At 34.9% G+C, this 25370-nt stretch overlaps 1 protein-coding gene across 3 annotated transcripts in view; it reads right to left on the reverse strand.

Annotated features, from left to right (window-relative positions):
* The window catches only part of hdac4 (histone deacetylase 4), a 399927-nt gene that overhangs the window by 40737 nt on the left and 333820 nt on the right, over nucleotides 1–25370 (reverse strand). For all 3 annotated transcript variants that reach the window (XR_012385010.1, XM_005172529.6, NM_001039358.2), the window contains 4 exon segments: nucleotides 24198–24253; nucleotides 19319–19406; nucleotides 14195–14314; nucleotides 12344–12441 (listed from right to left, as the gene is read on the reverse strand). Coding sequence is in view for 2 of the 3 variants with exons in the window: in XM_005172529.6 (XP_005172586.1) it covers nucleotides 12344–12441; nucleotides 14195–14314; nucleotides 19319–19406; nucleotides 24198–24253 (362 nt within the window). In the remaining variant the exon portion in view is untranslated.

Raw genomic sequence — 25370 nt, forward strand, 5'->3', positions numbered from 1 at the left:
ATGCAAACAGACAAAATGCTTATCACTGCAAATCTTGTCACGTACCGTGTTGTTAGGAAGCGAGGTTACAATGTAACCTGATCACCCAATATTTACATTCATAATATTTATAAAATTTGTTAATTAATAACCATTTTATGTGGAACTCTGAATCTGTGTCTCATTTCAGAGTCCTCTACTGTCCACCTGAGGTCACATTTCAGTCTCGGATGCATGCTTTGAGTCTTCCTGACTGAATGGACGAATACGCTGTATTTCATCAAGGCAACCTGGGATGCTGAAATATAATTGGCTAAACTGGCAGTGGGCGGGGTTACATGACTAAAACAAAGACCGTGCACATTATCAAAGCAGAATAACTCATTCAGCATTGATTTCCAGATAAACAAGAATGTTCACTTGGCATGTTTCTTAAATTTCAGCAAATATACTATGGTATTTTTATGCTTTAGAGGAGTGAAAAACTTACATACAGCACCTTTAAGTAAATATTGCTTAAGAGAGGTTCAACTCCAGCAATTTTGACTCAAGTTATTCAACTCTATTGTGTCTAACTCTATTAAGTCCTCCTGTTTAATTTTAACTTAGCTGTTTAATCAAGAGATTTTTTTACTAAACATTTTTAAACAGTTTTAATAACTCATTTATTTATTTAATAGTCTTTGCCATGATGACAGAACATATTATTTTAATATTATTATCTTACAAGATACTGTTCATCTTAAAGTGCGATTTAGTGCTTATCTAGGTAAACTATGGAAGTTCATTTAATTTGTAAGTCATAGAACAACAATGGTTTGTTCTGTAGCCGATGTCATAAAAATATATATATTTAAAAGGGATAATATAGACCTCACAATGGTTTTGAAAAATGTGAAAACAACTTTTTTGTTCCAGCCAAACTAAAAGAATTAAAACATTCGCCAGAAGAAACAAATATTATAGAGAATGCTGTGAAAATGTAAAACAGACCTTGAGAAATATTTTTAAAATAATAACTTAAAACAAAAAGTGTGTCTAAGATGACACTATATTGGAGTCTACATTAAATCATATTAGCAAAATGAAGATTTTTAATGACAGCTAAATAGTATCTTGGAATTTGAACACATATCCTTATATTAAGTTTTTTAATCCATTATCCAACCATTCTGTTCTGATATTAACTAACAAGATTGTTTCATACAGTATATCAAATATTATTACATTAAATGACAAATGTATATATAAAAGTGATAAAAGTGATAAAAGTATATATCACATATTTTAAATAAAAAAGAAGCATAATTAAATTGCATATTTAATGATCACAGGGGTGTCCATAATCGGTCCAGGAGAGCCAGTGTCCTGCATAGTTTAGCTCCAACTTCCTTTAACACACCACCCTGGAAATTTCTATTATACCTAGAAAGAGATTGATCAGCTGATTCAGGTGTGGATAATTGGGGCTGGAACTAAAATATGCAAGACACCGGCCCTCCAGCATCGATTTTGGACACCCCTGAATTATCATATATTGTGATGTATGGACAACTGAATGAACCAATATTCTGTGAATTTGTTTGAGAGCAATCAAGATTAACTTGAAGAAAGGAATGCCAATTGATGAATGACACAAACAAACAAAAGCCACAGCGATAAACAGAGACATGAAAGAAATGACAGCTGAAATGAAGGATGAAACAAAAGCAAATGAAAGTAACTAAAAGGCAGAACAAACAAGCAAAAGGAGGAGACAAATAAACAAAGTTCAATTTACATGTTCTCCACAATGGTCTGCAATTTGTCAAACTGTTTCAAAACAGTCAAAGTAAGTGTAAAACAGCCTTCGAGTCTCAGCAAAAGGATGCTGCAGAGCGTGAGAAGGTCTTTATCGTCCTTCTGTTGGGATTGTTGGGAAAGACAGTGAAGCTTGGCATGAACGCACAGGATCTACAGTAGGTCTTGGATCTACAATGCCACAAATGCTTACTCGTTCCATCTCACACACAAACACTCAGGAAACCACTCATGGTCTTCCTTTCATGGCATAAAGACAAACCCCAACCACCACTTCTCCACACCAGTGGTTCTCCACTAGTAGACCGGGACCAAGAACTTAAGATGTACAAAGTCAGTCCATTCACATTTACATATGACTGGGAGAAGGAGCAATTCACAATATGCCTTCCAAATAACAGAGCCAATCGACAAATGTCAATGAATTAGAAGCTCCAGTCGCCATTGACAGATTCAGCCTAGTTTTTAAGACTAATTGACCACATTTATTTGTTGATTTTGAAAATAGTAGCAGTTTCTGAGATTGATTTTATGAAGCCAGAACTTAATTTTAGATGACTGAAATTGCAACATGGATAAAGGTTCTTTATTGGAATTAATGATTTCACAAATAATCTTTAACATCCATGGAAACTAGTGGTATAATGTTCAAGTTATTGAAAGAGACTTTGACAGGATCCTTAGGGCTGTCTCTGCAAACTTCCAATGGTGCTTTAAGATGACTTCAGTTAATAAATTATTACAAACGGAGTGGTACAGTCAAAGATGAACCCATTCATGAAATTTCCTCAGCACTAAATATTCCAAGTTTTACTCTTATTGGTATTATACTAAAGTAATAGCAATTAGAAACAACAGCTACTCAGCAAGCCAAGTGGAAGGACATGTAAAATCTCAAAATGCTCAGAAGTCGACAACATTCTACTTTCTTCTCTTTCTGAGTCAATAGCCACAGACCCTCAAACTTCAGGAGGCCTTCAGATTAGATCAAGAACAGTGTGAGCTTCGTGGAATGGGTTTTCATGCCTGAATAGCTGCATCCAAGCCTTACATGAATAAGTGCAATGCAAAGCTTTGAATGCAGTGGTGTAAAAAATAAAAGAAACTCATAATGCTTCAGCAAACCAAGAGAATTTTTTGGACAGTTTCATGCATCCAACATTTTTGGTAACAGTTTGGGGATGGCCTTTTCATGTCCTAACCTGACTCCGCACCACTGCACAACGCAAGATACATAAAACAATGGATGAGCAAGTTTGGTCTAAAGGAACTTAAGTGGCCTGCCCATAGTCCAGATCTAAACCTAAATGAACATTTTTGAGATGAATTCAAATGGAGACTGTGAGGCAGGCCCTTCTCATACAACATCAGACTTTACAAAGAAAACTGGGCACACATTCACATAACCGAGAGCTGAAGTTGTTATAGCTGAAATGAGTAGGCCAACTCCATATTAAATTCTACAGATTTAGAGGAGGATGTCATTAAAGCGCATGTGCATAAAAAGGCAGATGTCCCAAACATAATTGCCAATACCAATCTGTAAATCCCCCTTTTTTTTGAGTGTAAGCAGAAACACACTTTTGTGTGTATCTATTGAAATGCAAATGAATGGTGGAGTCTTCATAACTTGTGCCTTATTCTAGCAATCAACAAACAACACTTATGGAACAGGGATGGAAACACTGATACTGCAGAATCAATTTATTGATGCTACTTGTTTGGTTTTGATACCTTTACACATATATCAATGTTAAAATTATATTAATAAAACAAGGCTTTCTGCATCACTTGCAAATGATTGCAGTACTTCTGTTAGCAGTGTGTTCTAAAACGTAGAAAGAAAACAAAGGGCTATTTGAGGGAATCCCAAAACAGTGTTTACTGATATAGAGAATCCCTTTGCTTTAAACTTCTAGCAGAGCAATCTTCTGCCACGTTACTTCCTTAAGTGTACATTAATTTTCTAATAATTCAATGGCCTGTTGTCAATTACTCAATGTTCGCGCGGAACATTCAATACTCAAAACCTCTGAAATAACATTAATTTAAGAAACCACTTCTGCTTAGCTAATAAAACCGATTTTAAAAAAGAAGCTTTGTTATAAATACTGTATATCAAGAAGCCTTTGAATATCGTCTTGGACAATGTTGAATCTTAGGGTGCTTTCACACCTAGACTTTTGTTTCGGAACGTATCTCGTTTGCCCAGTTAGCGCGGTTCGTTTGGCATATGTGAACAGGGCAATCGCGCTCTGTTCCGCGCCAAAGTAATCGCTCCGAGATCGCTTGAATGACGTGGTCTCGGCTCGATTGAAACGAACCCTGGAGCGGATCGTTTGCAGTGAGAAAGCGATCCGATCCAAGCTTGGTTATATCACAGTGTTTTATGCATATGTAATAGGCTTACGGCTATATGAAGAGAGAATTATTAGTAGGGCGGGAAGTTTCGTGAGTCTCCGGATGCCCGCAAACGAGTGATGATCTCCCGGTAATCTCGCGTCTCCCTCCCGGTCCTCAAATAGGCATCGTCGCACACCGTTCTCACCCCTCCCCACCGCGTCTCTCCTCAAACACGTCGCGTGCGTGCAATCACCACCAAACCACCACCTCTCCTGACAGCTGAGCGGGACGCTGCAAAATAAACCCTGAAACTCTGAACAATGTAAGGAGAGTTTACTCGCACGTGACTTGTTTTAGCTCTTTTGGTCCGATTAGAAACTTTGCAGTGTGAAAGCGAACCGCTCCAAGAGCAAAGAGCAACAATGTAACTTTTGTAATCTCTGTTTCGGAACAACTGAATCGATTCACAGGTGTGAAAGCGCCCTTACACTCTCAGAAATAAAGGTACGAGAGGTGTCACTGGGGCGTTTCCTTTTCAAAAAGTATACATTTGTAACTAAGGGCCCTTTATTAATACCTCAAGGGTACAAATTAGTACTTAAAAAGTGCAAAATTGTACTTCTTGAACTACTGAGGTACTAATATATACCTTTAAGGTACTAATATGAACCTTTTAAGTACAAATATATACCTTTTCAAAAGGTACGACCTCAGTGACAGCTCTTGTACCTTTATTTCTGAGAGTATAAAGTCAAAAAGTGCATCCTATTCATCAAATTCTGAATCTTCTTCCAAGGAAACTTTCTGTCATGTTTGCCATGCTACCCAAAAAAACAGATCCGCAGATGAGGAAGACTCAACCATGACGTGAAAGATGAGGCAAGGTTTATGACTGGTAATTAGTATTAGCCTGTGCAAATTTCCTTGCAATGGACTGAGACAAATTACATGGACTGGAACCACGAGGCTCTCGAAAACTGATCCCACCTCACGGGTCCACCAAATCCCAGAGCTGGAACATGCCAAGAGCGGTTTGGAGCAGAAGGATCACGCACTTGTAAAACCAAAAAAAAAAAAAAAAGCAAAGGAAAGGAAAGAAAAAAGCAGCAAGTCAAGGGTTAACACTAGTCATGGCTATCCATCAGTCTCAAAGGCTTTTCCAATCGCTCCCCCGTCCAACGAGAGAGAGAAAAAAAAAAAAGAACGCAAAGAGTAAAGGCGGCGGGGAGGGGGGCACTTCAAAGCCTTGTCATCTGGCATTGCAAAGAGCTGGTTTGAATTAACTTCAATTCTCCTTTCTGTTTCCAAGTTCATGGTGAGAGTGCCTGGGCTTCTGGGTTTCATTAGAGCCAATTTTCTTATCTTTTTTCTCCCTCCTTTCTTCATCCTAGAGTTGATCCCCTGCAAATGCAACGTGGCACTGGCTGGGTCTAAATAAGAAGGTGCTGCCCGTAAGGCATGCATTGTCTCGAGAGGCCTACAAAACATTGCTGAGGAGGAAACACGGCGAGCGGAGGGAGAGACGGTAGGAGAAAAAAAAGAAAGAAAGAGAGAGAGAGAGAGAGAAGGACAAAAGACAAGGGTGAACAAGAAAGAGGCATGCAAGAAAAAGGGAAAGTGATAAGTGAAACAAGAAAGGGTGAAAACAAAACACAGAGTAAAAGCAGGAACAAACAAAAGTTATACAAAACATTCATTCATTTCTTTATTCATATGGACAATTTAGCCTACCTAATTCACCTGTACCACTAACTAAAACAATTAAAAACTAATTAAAGAAAAAAATATTTAATTAAAGGATAGAAAAACAAAAATGAGAAAAAAGACAAAAGACTAAAAAACAGTTGAAAATAAAGAATAAACAATCAAAAGTAAAATAGAAGTAATTAAAAATGACCAAAGAAACAAAAAAAAAAAAAAAAACCTAACAAACAAGACAGATATCACTGGAACAAACAAAAAAACAATAAAAATAATAAATAAACTGAAGGAACAAAACAAAACACCAAAACTAAGTTAAAAAAAACAAACAAAAAACAAAGATATCAAACAAGATAAAAAAAACTAACAAAAACAAACAAAAGATATGAAAGGAACATAAAAAAATTATCAGTAATAAAGACAAAACAAAACGAATAAGCAATAAAAAAAAACTAAACGCAAGAAAGTACAGCAGAACAAAAATAAATATAATTCTTAATTCTTGACATTAAGAAAGGAAAAGAAACAAAACAGAGAAAAAAAAAACAGCCTGATCTCACGAGGAAACGTAAGTATTTTACGTTTTGTCAGTTTGGTGGCTAATTTGTACGAATTCGTTCAGTTCAGTCTTAAAAAAATATACGATTTTAAAAAGGAAGCGTGGCTAAATTTGAACAAATTATTCGTAAAGCAAATCGTACTAAATTGTACGAATTATATTGTACGAATTCATACGAATTAGCCACTAAAGCAACAAGAAAAAATAACAAGAAGAAAGACAGAATGGATGGCGTGAGCAGGAAGGCATTAGACTGGAATTTATGAAGTGTTGTGCTTGCCCTCTTCAGTCTTGAGGGATCATTCAATCAAATGCTGAGAAACGTTTGTGCCGAGCAGCTGATGACAGAAAACAAGAGAAAAAGAGAGGCACATCTCATTGCTGAAGGTCATGGCTGGATACAGAACTGCTGCAATCGCTGCTGTTACATGAACACTTGCAACTTTCTTTGACTCGAAATGAATCAAGCGCAGACTTGCATGCAATCTGATTAAATTAAAGCATAGGTACCACTGGCTATATTTATATACAATTGAAGTCAGAATTACTAGCACCCCTCTGAATTATTTTTTCTTTTTTAAATATTTCCCAAATGATGTTTAACAGAGCAAGGAAATTTTCACAGTATGGCTGATAATATTTTTTCTTCTGGAGAAAGTCTTATTTGTTTTATTTTGGCTTGAATAAAAGCAGTTTATAATTTTTTAACACAATTTTAAGGACAAAATTATTAGCCCCTTTAAGATATATTTTTTCCCGATAGTCTACAGAACAAACCATCATTATACAATAACTTGCCTAATTACCCTAACCTGCCTAGTTAACCTAATTAACCTAGTTATTAAGCCTTTAAAAGCCACTTTAAGCTGTATATAAGTGTCTTAAAAATATCTAGTCAAATATTATTTACTGTCATCATAGCAAAGATAAAATAAATCAGTTATTAGAAATGAGTTATTAAAACTATCATGATTAGAAATGTGTTAAAAAATCTCTCCGTTAAACAGAAATTGGGGGAAAAATAAACAGGGGGCGAATAATTCTGACTTCAACTATATATATATATATATATATATATATATATATATATATATATATATATATATATATATATATATATATATATATATATTCCCACTCTTTCATGAACGCCATTAATTTGAAATCAACACCTTTGTAACTCATGTTCCAGCATTTCACTTAATATTTACATTTAAAATGCATGAGTAATTTTCCAAAATTTAGATGGTTTTAAGCAGTCATTTAAAAAACTTTAATAAAATGTGTTGAATTTAATACCGATAATGATCAAATGTAATTTCACAGATTTTGATTAAGTGTGCATTATTTGTCGTTGTTACTGTACAAGATTTAAATGCAAGATTTTTCAATTAAGAATTTCTGTTTATTCATTCTGTTTTTGACAGCAGCAAATTGCAATTGTTGAAGTAACACCATAAACATTATTCCCCAAATTTAATTCAAGCACTTTCAAGGACAAATGTTTGTTTTTCAGTACTTTCCAGGCCTTGATATTTAAAAACTTTTAAGAAGCATGGGAGTTTGCAATGATTAAAACATAATTACATGATAGTCCAAAGTAGAAGAAATAAGCACAAATGTCAGAGCATATCCAAACATCCCGAGGGCCCCAAAATCACCCCAGACCCCGGAGGGTTAAGCTCCATTCACACAACGAGCAACACACAGCAACAAAGTGACCGTTCATTTCAATGGAGAGTACTTCAGGCTATGCAAGCAACAGCTGGTGATAGATGTTGGCATGTCTGATGTTGCAACAAAGTTGAGAATCCTTCAACTTTGTGCAAATAAAGAGCAACCTTTGTTAACTTGTTTTTGATAATCTGCTGTTTTACTCCATGTAAAAGCCTTAACATTGTTTGCACATGTCTATCTAAAGGGTTAACGCAGCCAACTATTGATCAACAGCAAAAAATGCAAATTCAACCTCTTCCCAACAGGGAAGAATGCCTAATTATTTGGTGTCATGCTCTGCAATCAAACAATGTGGTTATGATGAAAGTCAATGGGGCAAAAACAGCCCCAAACATAACGAAAGGGTAGTCAATCTCAACAATACACAAGAATTTAGCATTTTATGTATGGAATCCATCAATATTTAGTGTTTTATCTTCACAATGTTTATATTCAGCGTTCAAGGAAACTCATTCGCTGTTAGTAAACATCATCATAAACATTACCCAAGCATTTTCAAGGTGGGAATGCCCATTAATGACTTTTAGACAGTTACAAAGTTAGTGCTAGTGTAAAGTAATTATGACGACACCCTAACCTAATATATTGCGCAGCGCCATCCTCCACATCAAACTACAAAACCTTCCCAATTTTTCCAACTCAATGGAGCATCTTCACCCAGGTGCTGATGCAGAGGAGATATCTGAGGTCATCAACACAGAAGGGTCAGGCTCAGCTGGCATCACTTACACCCTGCGTGAGGAGAGGCTGAAGCGAATTTATCGAAGACGTGTTGGGAAGAGATTTACGACAACAGACAGACAGACGGAGAGCAGGCCGATTGGGTCAAAGAGAAAGAGGTGGTGGGTTTGAGAAAAACAGGGATGAGCAAAGACTATCCTGTCGTATCATGGCCATATTTTAGCCGTGTACCTGGCGAAGCAGCCTGAACACGTTGGGCATGGAGGCCCGTCTTCAAAGAGCGTCTCGAATCGGGCCATGAGGGAAGCGGTTATTAATAGCCTCTAACACCAATGCTAATGGACCTCAGCTTTACTGGCTCCCCATCAAAGACTCCCATCAGCCCCTGCTACAGACAAAAGGGACAGTTCAATGGATGAGAAGCGCTTATACAAATTGTTACAAGACCCCGGTTCTGCCACCAATTCCCAAACACCAGTTCGTGGAAATCCCTGTGAAAACGCAGCTTTGCTTGGGGCTTTTCACACTGTTAGGCTGTCATATGGGTGTTAGTTAAAGATATAGTTCAATCAAAATTAACCTATTTTTTACTCACGCTCAAGCGCTTTTTTAATATTTATGAGGTTTTTATTTTGGTTAAATACTAAAATAACATATTTGTTAGAATATGGTGGCCATTTAAATTAATTTAAGTAAAATATATTTAAAAATATGTTTTTTAATTACACAACAAAAGGCACAATGATAATAATAACTAATTAATTCAAAAATAATGTCTTTGAAATCTGTTAAATCTAATTCAAATGAAGATTTCCCAACAGGGAAAACCACCAACAATAAAGAATGCCTGATTACTTGGTGTCATGCTCTGCAAACATGTGGCTATAATGGAAGTCAATGGGGCTCAAACAGCCCCAAACATAACAAAAGGGTAGTCAATCTAAAAAATACACAAGAATTCAGTATTTTATGTATGGAATCCATCTATGTTTAGTGTTTTACCTTCACAATGTTTATTTTCAGCGTTCAAGGAAACTCATTTACTGTGAACATCATCATTAAAAATTACCAAAGGAACCTCAAGGTGGGAACACCCATTATGGAAGATATTGAATGGAAATCAATGGCAATCGGTTTCCAGCATTCTTCAAAATATCAAAAAAGTAACGGGTGAATGAAAGAAGGCATTTTTTTATTAGTGACTGACTAAAACACAATTACAAGAAAGTCCAAGGTATAAGTAGAAGAAATAAGCACGATCAAATCCAAACATCCGAAAAAGCGACTTCAGGCTATGCAAGTGACGGCGACTGCTGGAGACACATGTGGGCATGTCTGACAATGCAACAAATAATCCTTCAACTTTATACAAATGAAGAGCAACTTGTTTGTTTTGATAATATGCTGTTTTACTCCATATATATATATATTTTTGCACATGCATATATATATATATATATATATATATATATATATATATATATATATATATATATATATATATATATGATCATTCAATATTTAATTCTTTTTATATTACCGCAATTGTGCAAATTTAAAATAATTATGAATTTACCTGAGACAGAATGTGAACTGAATCAAGCTGCTTCCTGTCTAGACTGTTTCGAACTGCCCACTTATGAGGTTTCATCTAAAAAGTGAACTGTAGGCAACACAGGCATCTAAATATGTCTTGAAACAGCGCCTTTGATTATCTCTGAAATTGCTTTTTAAAAAGACAGTTCACCCCAAAATTACCATTTCTTCTTTATTCACTCGCAGTAACGTTCTAAAATGTATTTAAACACAAAACAAGATTAAAATTAACTATTTTTATGCCCTAATATGGATGTCAATGGATGTTTTTTCTAACATTCTTCAGAATATATATTTTTCTGTTAGTTCCTCCAATGCTCTCCATCATCACATGCTTTTTTTGAGTTACACGCTGTGGGCAAATACAGTCCTGCTGTTGGCTGTGAGGTCACCAGGGTTGCCCGTCCAATAAAAGGACGCTACTCTGTGATAAATTCAGCCTTAAACAGGCCTCAGTCAGTGACATGTGTGTTCACATAAAATCTCAGACTTAACAGCTGCTGGGAGTTGAGGGAGTAATTAATAAATCACTGAAAAGTCCATAATGAAAACAGTACGATACATACTGTATATCTGTGCATTAGTTACAAGTGTCTACTGTGTCCTTCATCAGTATGGTGCCATTTCCCAAACTGAATCAATTCTGAGAAACTTTACTAAAACCCTGCAATATATATGCAAATCCAAAATGCAGCCCCCATGAAGCACTACACTTTAAGCAAACAACAACAAAAAATACTAACAAAACAAAACAAATAAAATAAATCTTAATAAATAAATCACAAAAATAAAAAAAACAATAATGATGATAATACATGATTTAATGAAAATTAACAATTTTATTAATAATATAAAAAAGAAATTAAAGTTAAAAGGAAAAAAAAAGAAAGAAGGATTTTAATGCACTCCATTATGCATCGTGTGGTTCTTTGCCTCCATTAAAATCCTTTAACGTCCCTTACTTATCAAACACCAACCATTTCTACAGGTGGTTTGTCAAGCCCACTCACCTGTGTGAGGCACACTCTGAAATGCACAATGCTTTTATAGACATATGGAGTGATTTTAAGAAAGTGTTTGGTGCAGTTGTGTGAAAAAGGTGGGTAAAGTGACAGAGATGAAAGACTGTGTTTTCTACAGGTGGTTTGTCAAGCCCACTCACCTGTGTGAGGCACACTCATAAATGCAAAATGTTTTACAGAGATATGGGGTGATCTTAAAAAGTGTCTGGTGCAATTGTGCAAAAGTGGTTGGTCAAATCATCAGAAAGATGAAAGAGTGTGCCGTACAGGTGGTTTGTGAAGCTCACTCACCTGTGTGAGGCACACTCAGAAAGGCACAATGTTTTTATAGAGATACAGAGTGATTTTAAGAAAGTATCAGGTGCACTTGTGCGAAAAAAGGTTGGTTAAAGTGTCAGAGAGATAAAAGACTGTGTTTTCTACAGGTGGTTTGTCAAGCCCACTCACCTGTGTGAGGCACACTCTGAAATGCACAATGATTTTATAGACATATGGAGTGATTTTAAGAAAGTGTCTGGTGCAATTGTGCAAAAGTGGTCATTCAAAGTGTCAGAGAGATGAAAGAGAGTGTCGTACAGGTGGCTTGTCAAGCTCACTCACTTGTGTGAGGCACACTCAGAAATGCACAATGTTTTTATAGCGATAAGAGTGATTTTAAGAAAATTTCTGGTGCAATTGTGTGAAAGTGGTCAGTTAAAGTGTCGGAGATATAAAAGAGTGTTTCTTCTACAGGTGGTTTGTCAAGCCCACTCACCTGTGTAAGGCACACTCAGAATTGCAAGTGTATATTATACAGTGTAAATATGACAATCATATAATCTAAAAGACAAAGCTCATTCCAGATGATCATTTAAGATGCTAAGCTACATTTAAAGACTATCCTCCTTGTTTTGGTGTAATGGGTACAAATGCGTAACAGTATTACCTGAATGCTGCCAGATAATCTGCATCCCCCATTGGTGGCTCCAGACCTCCAGTGAAGGCCATGTTGACATTAAAGCCCACACCTGGACCAATGCCCACCTGTAGACAATCAAAAATACAGTTCAAACCAAATCAGACATTCAACTGGAGCAGATGAGCCGCTTTAATGAATCGTGTTTCCACAGCGAGACCGCTAAATTAAAGCTGATGTCACAGAGGCAATAAAGGACAAATCCCAACAATTATGACCAGAGCAAAACTGTAATGAGGTTTTATGCCAAAGCCAAATGCACTCTGACTAATACCAGAATTTAGGGCTACTAGAGAGTCAATTAAATTTCAATCCCCTTATTAGTTCACAGGCAGGAGTTGATTTACAGGATTAAAGACCATCAGCATTAATTATGACTAGAGATTAGAGAACTTGGAGTCGAATAAGAGGAAAACATGAGCAACTGTCAGGTTGATATGTGATATACTGAATATTCACAATATACAGTGAGATTTAACGGTCTGAGAAAAAAAAGGTTAGTTAGAATGTGTTTATTTTGGGTTAGCTCAAGCACAAAATGGTGAAAAAATGTCAACTCTTTTATTGTCAAACTGTGGTATGGTGAAGAAAACAACAAGTGAAACTATAGTTAGTAACAGAACCACTTGTTACTAATTGTTGTAAGCATAATTCTGGAACGAGTCATGTGATATTTGCATACGATGTAAATAGTTTGTCAACATTTGTTTAGGGTTAGACTAAATATTTTACATGTGGGACGGTGACATTTAAAAGACTATTAAAAGCAATTTTTATTTTATTAGAAATATTTTCTATTAAAATCACCTGATAATAAGGCTAAATGTAAAATATGCAACACACAAACACACAAAAAGAGGTCCCACGAAGAACTTACACTAAAATTAATCATTTCTTATCATGTACTTATTGTTCAAATACATGTTATGATTGATTAAATACCTGCATGTAGTCACATCTGTAGTTTACTGCATTTATAATTACACTGTTGAGCACCCCATCAAACCTGGCCCTAACCCTACCCGCATCCCACCACAAGAGCACCAGAAGCGTTCTAAGATACAATACGAACACAGTAAGTACATTTTTAATGCACATATATAGTAATTAGGGCAACCTAATATTAAGTGAGACCCAAAAAACTATTTTATGTATGTTACTTTGGTTTGTGGATAATGATAAATAATTGTAAGCAATACAGTAATGAAACAAATTATCAAAAACCTGATATTTATGTAGACTGAATGCTAAAAGCATACTAAGGCTGAGTGTAAAGCACACCAAAAGAGTTTCCACTTTTTATTAGGTGGCCTTAACTAATACAGTACGTGCTTACACTGAAATTAATCATTTATTACAATGTACTTATTGTTCAAATAAATGTTTTTACATTGCACTTATGATTGATTATATACCTGCATGTAGCCACATCAGTAATTAACTTCAGTAATTACATTTATAATTACACTGTTGACCGTCCCTTACAGCTGAACAGCCGTCAAACCTATCCATACCACCAAACCTGTCCCTAACCCTACCCATATCCCACCTTTCAAGAGGATCAGAAATGTTCTACAATGGATTATGAACACATTAAGTACATTGTATTTACTTTTTGATAGAAGTACTTACTGTAGCAGTTAGGGACACCTACTATTAAGTGGGACCCCAAAAAACTATTCTAAGTATCTCATTTTGGTTTGTGGCTAATGATAAATAATTGTAAGCAACACATTGACAAAAGAAACTGATCAAAAATCTGATATTTGTGTAGACTAAACTGTTGAATTGTATTATGTATAAAAACTGCTAAAAACACACCTCATCAGGAGCTCCGCTGCCAGGGAAGAAGTTTCCATCATCATAGCGATGGAGAGACAGATACAGCACATTGGGGTCACTGTAAAAGGCCTGCTGCGTCCCATTTCCATGATGAACATCCTAAAGCACAGTACATATAATTCAGATGCTATCCTTTTGTTCTTTTTTGTCCTTTCGTTGGCAAATTACAATATCTGTTTAAGACAAGACACTGCAGGTGAGGAGAATCTTTTTTTTTCTTTTCATTGCACGTTTTAAAAAAATGCTGTGTTTTAATATGACAATTAAATATGCACTGATTTGCTTATTCATCTAGCACGGACATATGAACATTGGATGAAGTCAGCATCAAAGTTCTTGTTTCATTGTATGAATTGCTAAAATTAGAGTAAAGGTATGAAAAATACATACTGATATCTACAAATGGATAAAAAGCAATAGAAGAAATAAGTAAAAGTGTTTTGGACGTTTTCTTTACATTTGACTGGGAAAAAAAAAATGAAAATGCCTTTTATGAAAAGGTAAAAAGGCCAAACCAAAAAATTGTGGCACATGAAAAAAAATAGTTTTTTTGCATTACATGTTTTCTAAAATGCTATGATTGTATTAAGGCAATTAAATATGTGCTAACTTGCATAAATATCTAGCACGTGAGTCTAAAAATTGGATGAAGTCAGGATCAAATTTCTTGTTTTGTTTTTTAATTGCTATATTGGAGTCAAGGTTTTAATGGGTGCTGCTGAAGTGTATGATAAATTTATGGTTCAGCGCAGAAGAAAAAAATGCTTCTGAGAATAAGGGGCCCTATCAAATACCCAGAGCAATAAGGCGCAAGACGTGTTTGCCGCAACGTGTTGCTATTTTCCCGTTTGTGCCATGTTGTTTAATAAGCAAATCCATTTGCACCACTTTGTAAACTCATTGGTGTGCTGGTCTAGAAAAGAGCTGTGTTAAGGCGCATTGTTGGTACGTTGCTATTTTGAAGAAATAAAATAGACTGCGCAATTGACCAGAAAGCAGGTCTAATGTCCAGCGCAGAGCAAGTCAGTTGTGCACCTCGCTTGCACATTGCATAAAACACGCAGGATGTAGAGCAATATGCAAACATCTTTACAAATAAAAAATAATTAAAGGATTAAACATTACAAAAATTATTATTTACTATATAAATATAAAAACCACTGCCTCCATGGCTTCTTCGTCTCAGCGATCTTTTGTATAATGCTATTATTATTAGCTGTATTATTTATTATATGCATATTTATATTTGTTTTATTGAAACAAGTTTAGATTTGTCCACCTGTCAGATTTTGGACCATATGGGGCATAGCATGTGTGTTTGGATATAACTCAGTTTTTTGACCTCACTTTGTTATTATTGTTCATTTATTCGTTTGCTGGAAATTAAGACTGAACTTAGAAGTTTCCTTATCCACGAAAGATAAAAAGAGAAAGGCCGAATAGAGAAGGCTTGTTCTTTATCCTTCTTTATCCTTGTGCTGCAGATGGTTTGTTTAACTGTTTTCTCGCTAGTGAAGCGCTCAATTTTTCCACTAACAAAGTCTGTCATGTAAATAGCAAATACGCCATGGCATGACTCAACTGACTCTTAAAGGGAATGGGAGATGAGTCTCTGATTGGTTTAATGCATGTTATGCTCAAAACACACCCATAACTTAACCCATAACATAATTTTTGAATTGCCACTGTGTATAAAATGTGCCTTGCCTTGCCTTAAGAGAATAAGCACAACCCTGTTAGACCAGTGCAGGAGAGAGAAAAAATATTTTGAGATATCAACCCCTTATAAAAACTGATAAAAAAGCAATAGAAGAAACATGTAAACGTGTCATGGATGCTTTCATTACATTTGACTGAAAAAAAAAAAAAAAAACACTTGATGAAAAGCCAAAAAGACCGAAATATAAAAACTGACAGGCACATAATAAAATTGATAAATGTCTAAAATGCTTTGTTTTTAATAAAGCAATTAAATATGCGCTAATTTCATAAATTTCTAGCACAGAAATCTAAAAATTGGATGCAGTCAGGATCACCCTCAGTAAATAATTTTGAGAAAACGATCTTTAATTATATGCATATATTAGAGTCAAACTAATACTGACATCTTCAAACTGATAAAAAACTGATAAAAGAAACACTTTGGTGTGTCATGGCTGTTTTACTTACATTTGACTAACAAATAAAACACTAAAAGGCTAAAGGCCAAAATCTAATTTACAGGCTCATTAAAAAACTGTGTTTTTAGCATTACATGTTTTCTAAAATGCTATGTTTTATTAAGGCAATTAAGAAAGCACTTATTTGTATAAATCTAGCACAGAAATCAATCAATTGGATGCAGTCAGGATCAAAAATCTTGTTTTATTGTCATAATGAAGTCACGGTTTTTACAAAGGTTATTTAGGGTAGGCGTTTTCTTTTTATTATTGCACATAATTTAAAAATATTGTCAATAAAAAATATATATAATCACCCTCTGTTAATCATTTTGAGGAAACGTTCTTTAATAATATACATACATTTTAGTCAAGGTTTGAAAAACGCTACTGTGTTTTTTGCATTACATGCCAATTAAATATGCGCTAATTCGCATAAAGCTATCTACAAACTGATAAAAAGCGATAGAAAAAAAAAACTTAAAAGTGTGTTATGTACATTTTCATTAGACTGAAAAAAAGAAAACACTATGAAAAGGGTAAAATCTAAAACGGCACATTTTTTTTTTGCCTCTAGTGCTTTAAGCAATGTGAAAATCAGATGCTGTGAAAGACATTTCGTCACTCTGGTGTGTTCGCATTGAAATAAAAAGTGTGTAAACATCTATTCTGAGCAGTCTATGATGCAGGAGAGTCGCTTTTAAGAGCGCTGTATTGCTTTGTTCATTTCTTTTCATGTCACGCTCATCAGCTTGTCCGTGTCCAGCAGGTCCGTCAGAAGAGCCGTGTGACAGACAGGAGGAAATGAAAGGCATTTTAAGAGGCATCCAGAAACCCTAATGACCCCAGCAGAGGTCTGTCCCGACGCCACCCGGCTTCCTGTGCGTGTCGACCCATTTCAGGACACCGCTGGACACGGATGAGTCCGAGACTGTTCCACATACCACAAACTACTTTATTGGTTTTATTTAACTATTTTCATACTGTTGTTGTTGTTTTTTTAATAATAAAATGTGTTTTTATAATGACATTATTTTAAATCCCTGAATAATCAATTATAAATTATCAATTTATTTACAATGATTTCAAAAACCACTTATTTTAACCAGAATGTACTGTGCGCTTTATTTTAAAGGGACTTGTTTCATTAAGTAAGCAAAACACGCACAAATTGGCCATTCATTTGGATGAATGCAAAACAAAAACGCATCGAGAATATAGAATGCATCCCTTACCTAAATTTCTACATTTCAACAAATATGATTAGACTTGATGTTTACAGTAAAAAACACTATATTATTTGTTTGTTTATTCTTATTTTTTTCAATTCCCTATTCTGTTCTGAATACTGTTAATAGCTGTATTCATCAGCACTCATACAGCCTCTTCACCCTTGTGTATTACTCCGCCCACAAGAGTGTCAAGCAGAGGACTACAGTTTGACAAATATTACAGCTGTTGGACAACATAATGTATTTTTGAAGCATTTTTAGGTGGGCATGTGGTTGTAGTTGTGCTATGTTTATACCATAGCAATCTGGTAGCGTTCGCATGTTCTGGCTTTTTCAATGTTAATTATTGTAAACTCCAGACTGATGGCATTTCATGCTGTTCCGCCTTATAATCTTAAGATGTGAGCAAAATCACCTGTTTTGTCATCACTTAAGACATTACGCTAGAGAATCATTCAAACACTAGCTCTAAAGTGACGTTGGTGAAGTAGCAATTGTTTCTGCTGTTCTGACGTCAGCTGCAGATGTGTATGAACGGTGGAAGAAAGTAGTTCCTCATACAAAAGGGTTTTTGAGACTTTCTGTGTTTGATTTTCTTTTTTATATACACATTTATGCTGTCAAACTGTTGCATAAACGCAATATCACTCTCGATGCAGTGCGATGTGGTTCTATATTGTCACTGGTGGGATACTAAGGCACTTGGCATGCGGACTCAAGTCAACGAACACCTCCCACTGGTGCCGATATACAGCCATAATGCACTGCTACTCATGTGATATTGCTCAAAATTAAAACATTACATATCTTTAAAAACACAAAATATAAAAAATAACAAAAATACATACAATGTCAAAATGAAATGTTAATATTTAGATATATTTACATAAAACAAAAATACAACATTAAAATACAATGTAAATAAATATTAATATTATACTGTATATTAAACAACATTACGTCTTTTTTAAAAACACAAAATATAAGAAAACAAAACATTATATATATATATATATATATATATATATATATATATATATATATATATATATATATATATATATCTCAAAAGAAAGTGTTTATATTTTTGTATATTTAAATGAAACAAAAACAAAAAAATACAACATTAGCATTTAGAATTAATTCCTTTTTTAAACAGTACCAGGTAGTAAATTTATTAATATTTATTTATAACTATTTATTTACATGTATTTATTAAGATTAAATATTTATTTTTGTGTATTTATTATGAATATTTATTTATTTATTTATTATATCATTATAAATACGAAAACAGGATTAGTGCTACTCATAATAACATTAAATAGTATTGTTATAAAGCAAATCCAAATATCATTATTGAACAAAATAAATGTAATTTATTAAACAGGAAACAAATTGTGACGTGACTGGTTATGTTTAAAAATAACTAACTAACTAACTAACTAACTAACTAACTAACTAACTAACTAACTAACTAACTAACTAACTAACTAACTAACTAACTAACTAACTAACCAAACAGTCCACTGACCATTCATTGAAAATTCTTTTTTTCCCCCAGCAAAAAGTTGGGACTTGTTGAAAATGATTATTATTTGTGCAATTCAATCCTTTGACTCTAGCAGCACAGTGAAAAGCACACTTATGAAGATTACATAATTTCATGTAATAAAGTAAAAGACATATAAAGTGCTCGAGCGTGAACTTACCCAGTCCACGATGAGAATCTTGCTGACGTTGAGTCTCTGCTGCAGGAGTTTGGCTGCGATGGCGACCGAGTTGAAATAGCAAAATCCCCTGTTGATTGTGTCAAAAACAAAAGCAGAAAGCAGGAATATCAACCACAATGTCCACACATCTTAAGCTGTTGTGATATAAGTGGTTGATGAAGATTTACTATCTCCAGTTGCATTACTTAATATATCCCTGATGATTTTTCCGTTTGTATTTTTTCAATTGAGTATTTTTCAGTTTTTTTTTTTTGTGTTCTTTTTCTCTATTACATGAAAATTTATAGCATTTATATTTATTGTTAACAAGCACAAAACCAGTGTTAGAGTCAGCGGATGCCAAAGTATTATTCACTTTAAAGGAATAGTTCACTTAAAAATCAAACTCTCATAATTTACTTATACATTACTTCCTTTAAAACCTGTATGAGTTTCTTTCTTCTGTTGAACACAAAAGAAGATATTCCACAGTATTTGTTTTTCCTACTATGGAAGTGAATGGTTACATCATTCTTCAAAATATCTCCTTTTGTGGGGTTAGGAAACACTCTAAAGAGAGTAATTAGCGAGTAAAATGCCATTTTTTGGGGTGAACTATTCCTTTAAATTAGTTTTTTTTTTACCACACTATTGCACATTTTACCTTAACTTGTATATAAGAGATATAAGAGATAGATGTACATGAGTTTTTTTTTCTATTGTTAAAATATGGAGTAGTTGCAAAAGTGTTAAGACTAAAAGGTTTTCTGCAGGTTTCACAAAGTCAATTTTAAGACTTTTTAAGAACATTATGAATTCTATTTTAGACATATAATGGCGGGTGGAAAAGATTTGTACTCATTGAATAATAAAAAAAATACATATATATATCTGAGCAAAATATTTCAGATAAAGCATAAAAACAAGCAAAGTCTACTTATATGCACTTCTTCAGCTTCATTACACGAGTCTTCAGAGTCACATGATCCTTCAAAAATTACTCTAATATTAACAACTATTATTATAATTAGTATTATTGCTGTTATTATTGTTGTTATTATACTCAAGATCTCTTTCTTCCCCATCAGCTATCAGACTTTTAAACAGATAACAAGTGGACATAAACAGTTCCAATGCCAGTTTCCACTATTAATGCATACAACTGCTAAGCCAATTGCACTAGGCACTTTTTTTGCATAACTTGTTTACACCTGTTTACATTACTCCACAATTAATATTATACATGATTTACATTCACATATACACACACATTTCATAATTATACTTCCATCACTTAGGTGTATGTTTATATACGTCTATGTTGTGCATGATGTGTGTTATGTGTATGACTTCACTGTGGGCGACAAAGTAAGAATTTCATTGTACAGGGAAACGTGTTTCCTTACTGTGCACATGACAATAAACGAATTAAATTGAATTGAATATTGTTATTATTATTATTATTATTAAAAAAATGAAGGAAATATTTAAACACTATATAATAAACTAATGAGCTACTGTCCAGATCAGTGTCCTTACCAGATAGATATATTCATGGAGAACTTTTAAACAAATGTTATTGTAGGGAAGATAATTAAACCAAATTGGTTAACAGAGCTAAAAAACAGAGTTTGTTAAAAGTTTTATTGAGATGGATTGTTGGTGAATAGAGGGGTCAGTGAAAATTTGAAAAATTAAGACCAGTTTAAAATGATTTAAGAACTAAAAACACCCTACTTCAGTGAATTTAAGACTTTTATAACATTTAGTTTTTGAAATTGAACACATTTAAAACATTTTAAAACCCTGCGGACGCCCTTGACTAAGAAAAAAAAAGAGGTGATCCTGTAACCCATAGGTCTCAAACTCCAATCCTATAGGGTCGCAGCTCTGTACAGTTTTGCTCCAACCTAATCAAACACAGCTGATCCAAATAATTAAGGTGTTCGAGACTATTAGAGACTGATAAGCAGGTGTATGTTAGAGGTGGTTAAAGCTAAACTGCGCAGAACTGTGGCCCTCCAGGAAGTGAGTTTGAGACCACTGCTTTAAGTTAAAGGAATAGTTCATTCCCCAAAAAATGAAAATGTTCTCACAGTTTACTTCGACTCAAGTGATACAAAAAATTGAGGAAATAATTTCCTTTGCTGAACACAAAACAAGATATTCCGAAGATTGTTGCAAAGGAGCAGCAATTGAATTCCATGATAAAACAACAACAACCACAAACAAAAACATGCAATGAAAGTCAATGGTTGCTGCTTTCCAACATTCTTCAGTATATCTTCCTTTGTGTTCAACAGAAAAAAAGACACTCAAACAAGTTTGGAACAAGTGAAGTATGGGCAAATAATTACTAATGATTTAAATTTTGCAGTGAAGTGTCCCTTTCTTGTAGCATCTTGTTCTCTGTATATGTGCGCACAGTTAAAAAAGCAATAGAAGGATTCTAAAGTAAGCAGAGTGTGAGAGTCGGCTGGTGTGTGATCTTGCGTGGAGGGCCGTTTGTGAATTGGACCTCCTGGCCTGATGGATGTTCTCATTTGGCTAATGACACAATTCACCCACTGCGTCCTGGCTTGACATCAGAGCGCATGAGCCAAAGCACAGCATTGATGGAACAATCCTTTTATTTAACCTTTCAGCATGGAGACTTGAGGAGCAGTCGTTTACTTTAACCTTTCCGTAATGAGGAATATGGATGGGAGGAGACTCTAAGAGCAGCACAACGCAGCAATTACAGGGAATTTAGTCCCCTGTTAACCATCCCTGACATTCATTTGGATAAACCATCAAGCTTTAAGATAAATAGCAATGCATCCAAGTTGCTTGAATGCTGAGAACACTGTGTACAGTCAGAAACATACAAGAAAATGCTTCCAGATTAGGGATAAAGGAAAAAGTAGAGCATTAAAATCTTATAAAATAAATGATGAAAAGTTTTTCTTCAAGAGTTTTAGGATTTAATCAGGGGAAAGGTTGGCAGAGTTGATGTTGAATTAATGTTTTTTTTTTTTTTTCAAATTTGTTACCATGGTTTAAAGCCTTGAATTTTTTTAGTGATTACTATATATTTTTTAAGGAAAGGATGGATGGATGGATGGATGGATGGATGGAGGGACAGACAGAATAACAGAACAATATGTGGATGGATGTATGGATGGACAAACAGAATTACAGAACAATATGTGGATGGATGGATGCATAAACAAACAGACGAAAAAAGGAATGGACAGAATAACATAATCTATGGATGGATGGATGGATGGAAGGGATGGATGTAAGGGATGGAAAGAATAACGGAATGGATGGACTGAATGATGGAAGGATGCATGGATGAATAAATGAAATAGCAGAAAAGTGGACGGATGGAGCGATGGATGGATGGATGGATGGATGGATGGATGGATGGATAAATGGATGGAGCGATGGATGGATAGAACAATGGATGGATAGAACAATAGATAAATGGATGGATGGATGGATGGATGGATGGACAGAATTACAGAACAATATGTGGATGGATGGATGTATGGATGGATGCATAGACAAACAGACGAAAAAAGGAATGTACAGAATAACATAACAATCTATGAATGGATGGATGGATAAAAGGGATGGATGTAAAGGATGGAAAGAATGATGGAATGGATGGACAGATAGACTGAATGATGGAAGGATGCATGGATGGATAAATGAAATAGCAGAAAAATGGATGGATGGAGCGATGGATGGATGGATGGATGGATGAAACGATGGATGGATAGAACAATAGAAAGATGGATGGATGGATGGATGGATGGAACGATGGATGGATGGGTGGATGGGTGGATGGATGGATGGATGGATGGGTGGATGAATAGGAAGGCTGGCTTAGGAAAACATTAAAAAAGGATGTCTTGTCTTTGACAGATAAATAGACAATTTCAAGTATTTGTTTTTCACTTGAAAGCTGAATAGAGATCCAAAAACCCTAACCTAAACCTTAATAGAAAATCATGGCAACAAGGCTGTGTGTAAAAACTCACAACAGAAAAAAGAACTGATCTGTAGTTCCTCATAACTAAAAAAGTAACATACATTAAAGAGAAATTATTGTCTATTGCACAAAACAATGATTGGGTCCAAGAATGAATGGCTTCATTCACTTTAATTCGGCCTAGTCCTCGATTTATCAGGGGTCGCCACAGCAGAATGAACCGCCAACTGCTCTTGCATATTTTTTATGCAGTGGATGCCCTTCCAGCTGCAAACCAGTAGTCGGAATGCATGAATAACTTACTCTGTACTATTTTTTGGTCTCTCACTCCTGATTGCTGTATTTTATTTAATGATTTCTGGCGTTTGGGTTTGCACTGATCTTCCATTTATAGACACCCCATTCTAAAGAGACAGGAGGGGATGGGGTGGGGAGTAGTTGAGTTGATATGTGATATCATATTGTTTTTTATTTATTTTTTATATACTGTTGTTAATTAAAAAGAAAAGAAAACAAAATTCTCTCATATTTTGTCATACAATAATTACTTGAATCTGTTTAATACAGGGTCCTAGAATGAATGCCAAGACTCTACATCCAAGCTACAGGAATCCCCTTTCATTGCTGGACGCTGAAAATGCATCCCAAAGTCTACCTTACTCCTGAAAAATACATTTACATCCCCGTCTGGCTGTGGGTGAGTGCGCAGATCAGACTGGCCTACTGTGCTGCGTTACTGTACTGAAGCCCTGCTGTGCTGGCCAGGCTGTCCACTGCAGTGCTGGAACTCATTTGTGTGTAAAACGCTGATTTATGATCCTCAGTGTGTGTGTGTGTGTGTGTGTGTGTGTGTGTGAGGGGAGTTTGTTTGGAGATCACAGAGATACGGCGAGTACGTACATGGGAGTGCTTTCTTCAGCGTGATGTCCTGGAGGCCGCACAACAGCAAAACCGTTCTGTCAACACACAAACACACACACACAAAAAAATTTTGTTTTTGTGAATTGAGGTGGCATTTCATAGGTTTCCATTGTTTTAATGTTGTGCAAATTGCATTTTCTATTGCCCTACCATTATCCTATACCTAAAAACACAACTCAGGAAACTATGTACATTTTTACAAAAATAAATAAATAAAACTAATTATACAGTTGAAGTCAGAATTATTAGCCCCCGTGAATTATTAGCGTCCCTGTCTCTTTTTTCCCCCAATTTCTGTTTAATGGAGGGAAGATTGTTTAAGCACATTTCTAAGCATAATAGTTTTAAAAACTTATTTCTAATAACAGATTTATTTCATCTTTGCCATGATGACAGTAAATAATATTTTACTTGATATTTTTCAAGACACTTCTATACAGCTTTAAGTGACATTAAAAGGCTTAACTAGGTTAATAAGATGAACTAGGCAGGTTAGGGTAATTAGCCAAGTTATTGTATAATGATGGTTTGTTCTGTAGATCGAAAAAAAATTAGCTTAAAGGGGCTAATAATTTTGTCCCAAAAATGGTTTTTAAAAAATCAATAACTGCTTTTATTCTAGCTGCAATAAAACAAATAAGACTTTCTCCAGAAGAAAAAATATTATCAGACATAATGTGAAAATCTCATTGCTCTGTTAAACATCATTTGGGAAATATTTTTAAATAAAGGAAATAAAAATCAAACGGGGGCTAATAATTCTGATTTCAACTCTATATGATTTATAAGCACTTTCAAAAATTAGGACATGGGTAATGTCCTCCAAAGTCACCTTCTCCTTGTGATAATACCCATGATAGACCCATGGCATTAGACAAATTTGTTTATTGATATTTCACAAAAATACACACACACGCACCCTTTATGAGGACTTCCCATAGACGCAATAATTTTTATCTTGTGTCTCCCAGCCTTCACAGGAAACAATCGACATTTTTACATTTTGAAAAAAACTTAATTCTGTGTGATTTAATAACCGTTTTACTCATGGGGTCCAAAACAAGGTGTGTCTGAGCATGGTTCAATTGGGTTTTGGCGCGGTGCGCTTGTAGTGTGAGCGCAAAGTGCGCCTGAGCCCGAAACCGAAGACGC

Source organism: Danio rerio, chromosome 9, assembly GCF_049306965.1.
Source record: "Danio rerio strain Tuebingen ecotype United States chromosome 9, GRCz12tu, whole genome shotgun sequence".
Taxonomy (NCBI): Eukaryota; Metazoa; Chordata; class Actinopteri; order Cypriniformes; family Danionidae; genus Danio; species Danio rerio.